This window comes from Nestor notabilis, unplaced genomic scaffold (assembly GCF_000696875.1).
Source record: "Nestor notabilis isolate BGI_N333 unplaced genomic scaffold, ASM69687v1 scaffold13056, whole genome shotgun sequence".
NCBI classification, from domain to species: Eukaryota; Metazoa; Chordata; class Aves; order Psittaciformes; family Psittacidae; genus Nestor; species Nestor notabilis.
In genome coordinates this window covers 60,019-62,040 of record NW_009933496.1, presented here as the reverse complement: position 1 = coordinate 62,040, position 2,022 = coordinate 60,019, and the positions used below count along the sequence as shown (strand labels likewise).

The 2,022-nt window shown below is 41.6% G+C and overlaps 1 protein-coding gene across 1 annotated transcript in view; it reads left to right on the top strand.

Moving 5' to 3' along the window:
* LOC104407591 (dedicator of cytokinesis protein 2-like) overlaps positions 1 to 2,022 on the top strand; it is a gene marked incomplete at its 5' end in the record, with an annotated part of 42,264 nt that overhangs the window by 11,745 nt on the left and 28,497 nt on the right. The window contains one exon of the mRNA XM_010016914.1: positions 1,827 to 1,983. Coding sequence (XP_010015216.1) covers positions 1,827 to 1,983 — 157 coding nt within the window. The remainder of the gene's footprint in view (positions 1 to 1,826; positions 1,984 to 2,022) is intronic.

The following is a 2,022-nucleotide window of genomic DNA, read 5'->3' as shown; positions in this document are numbered from 1 at the left end:
ATTCCTGCACAGTTCCTCTTCCCACCCGAATGCAGAATTTAGCCATAGTCAGTGACTCTCTTGTGAGTTGCTGCTCACCTGAGCAGCCAACACATACCTACACTGGCCGGTTGCTGGGCACTTGCCCATGCCCCACAAACTACATAGGGTCTGGAGAAGTGCAAGTGCTGCTTGGCGCTGCCAAGCCCTGAATGTCAGCATGTGCCATAGCAGGGTGATGACCTGTGCAGATGAATGCTGTCCTGGACACCACCAAGGAAGAGTTGGGGTAATGTGGAAATTGTGAGAGGCCGCTCTCTACAGGCAGAAGAGACAAGGCTGCCCTGTTTTGGGAAGTGGAGGAGAACCCAGCTATGTGAATATGAGCTGTGTTACGCCACTTGGCCCCCGGCTCAGAAAATGAATTCTGGCATAGCTTAGTTACTCATATAGGCACAACAGAAAATAGCATTTGGAAGCTTTCCAGTTCCCCATCGTTGCAGTGGCCCATGCTATGCAGTTGTTGTCTTGAGCTTTTATGAAAATATTTTGTCTTTTAAAAAATTCTGTGTTTTTTCAAGCTCTGTTTAAAAATTCAAAGGCTTCTTGCTCCCTCCTGGGCCAAAAAAAAATATCTTCTGAAGTTTTACAGCTCCTTTTTATTGGGATTACTGCATAAAGCTGAGCAAGACAACGTTTTAAGTCTTCCCTCATGAGACAGACATTCCTCTCTCCTGTTCAGTTTGCAGTTTCTTTGGTCACTGTGCTCAGCTCTCCAGGCTGTGCCCACCCCCAGACTAGTGGTGAGGGGGATGTTGGAAAGCCAGCCTTGATGCTGTGAAGCACTGCTCAGCTGTAGCGTGTTATCAACCTTTCCAGCTCCCAACAGACAACACAGCACTGTGAGGAACATTAACTCCATCTCAGCCAGACCCAATGCAAGCATCTAGAAATATATACGTGAAAAAAACACCCAAAACAAAACCAGAACTACCCACAACCCCCCCATATATATGTGGATATATATTTTTATATATATATATAAAATAATGCAGTTTGTCAGAGAGAATCCCAAAAGAAAACCAGAGTGCTAAGTAGAGGAAATAAACTCTTAAGAGAAACAAAATAATCCTTAATAAGATTCTGATGATCATAATGTTTAAACAGTTAAGTTTTGAAAATAAAGCTGGGTCAGTAATGTGAAATATCTACTCCTAAATTACTTCAGCACTTTATAGAAACAGCATATGCTAATATTATTAATAAAAATTAGAATATGATGACGACATATAAAACTCACTTTCCTATATTTTTATCAAAAGAGAACTAACTGCTTTTTTCAGTCTGCAGGAAGCTTACTGTTTGGGTTTGCTTATTTCTCACAGGCAAATTGCTCTGGTTAATAAATATCTTTTTTGACCTGAAATTGTAATTTATGTTAGTTTGTACAGTTAAGTGTGAGTAGAAAGTTCAAAGAGAATGGACTAACTGTTGCATTTTCTGTTGCACAGTAACAGAGGAGAGGAAGATGTAGTGTTATCACAGTGGTGTGGCATTCCAGAGACTTGAGTTGGTTATAACGCAGATGCAGGTTACTCTATTCTGAAATTATGGGTATACCCTTGAATTTGAAGTTATCTTCAGCCCAGGGAAGCAAATTGCTCATTTTTTCTTTTGGTTTATATCCCATCTATCTTCTGGATTTCTAAATTTTACCAAGGCACAAAGGGAATTTCAAGTGCATTCTGCAGTTGCTAAATTGGTACTTGCCTTCATGTCCAAACAGTTTTTCAGCTGCTGGGCCACTAATTCTCACAGTACTGTAAAGCCATGGTCTGTGTTTGCAGCCTTACAGAGTGTGCAGGTCAGCATCCCAGCATCTGCCACCTGGTGGGAAGGTTTGTTTGCCTAGTTAAAGGCCTCTTGGAGAAGCTACTGGATTATCGGACTGTGATGAATGATGAGAACAAGGACAACCGCATGAGCTGCACTGTGAACTTACTGGTATGTTCTCTTGTCATTCCTGTGTGACGAAGGGAAAGA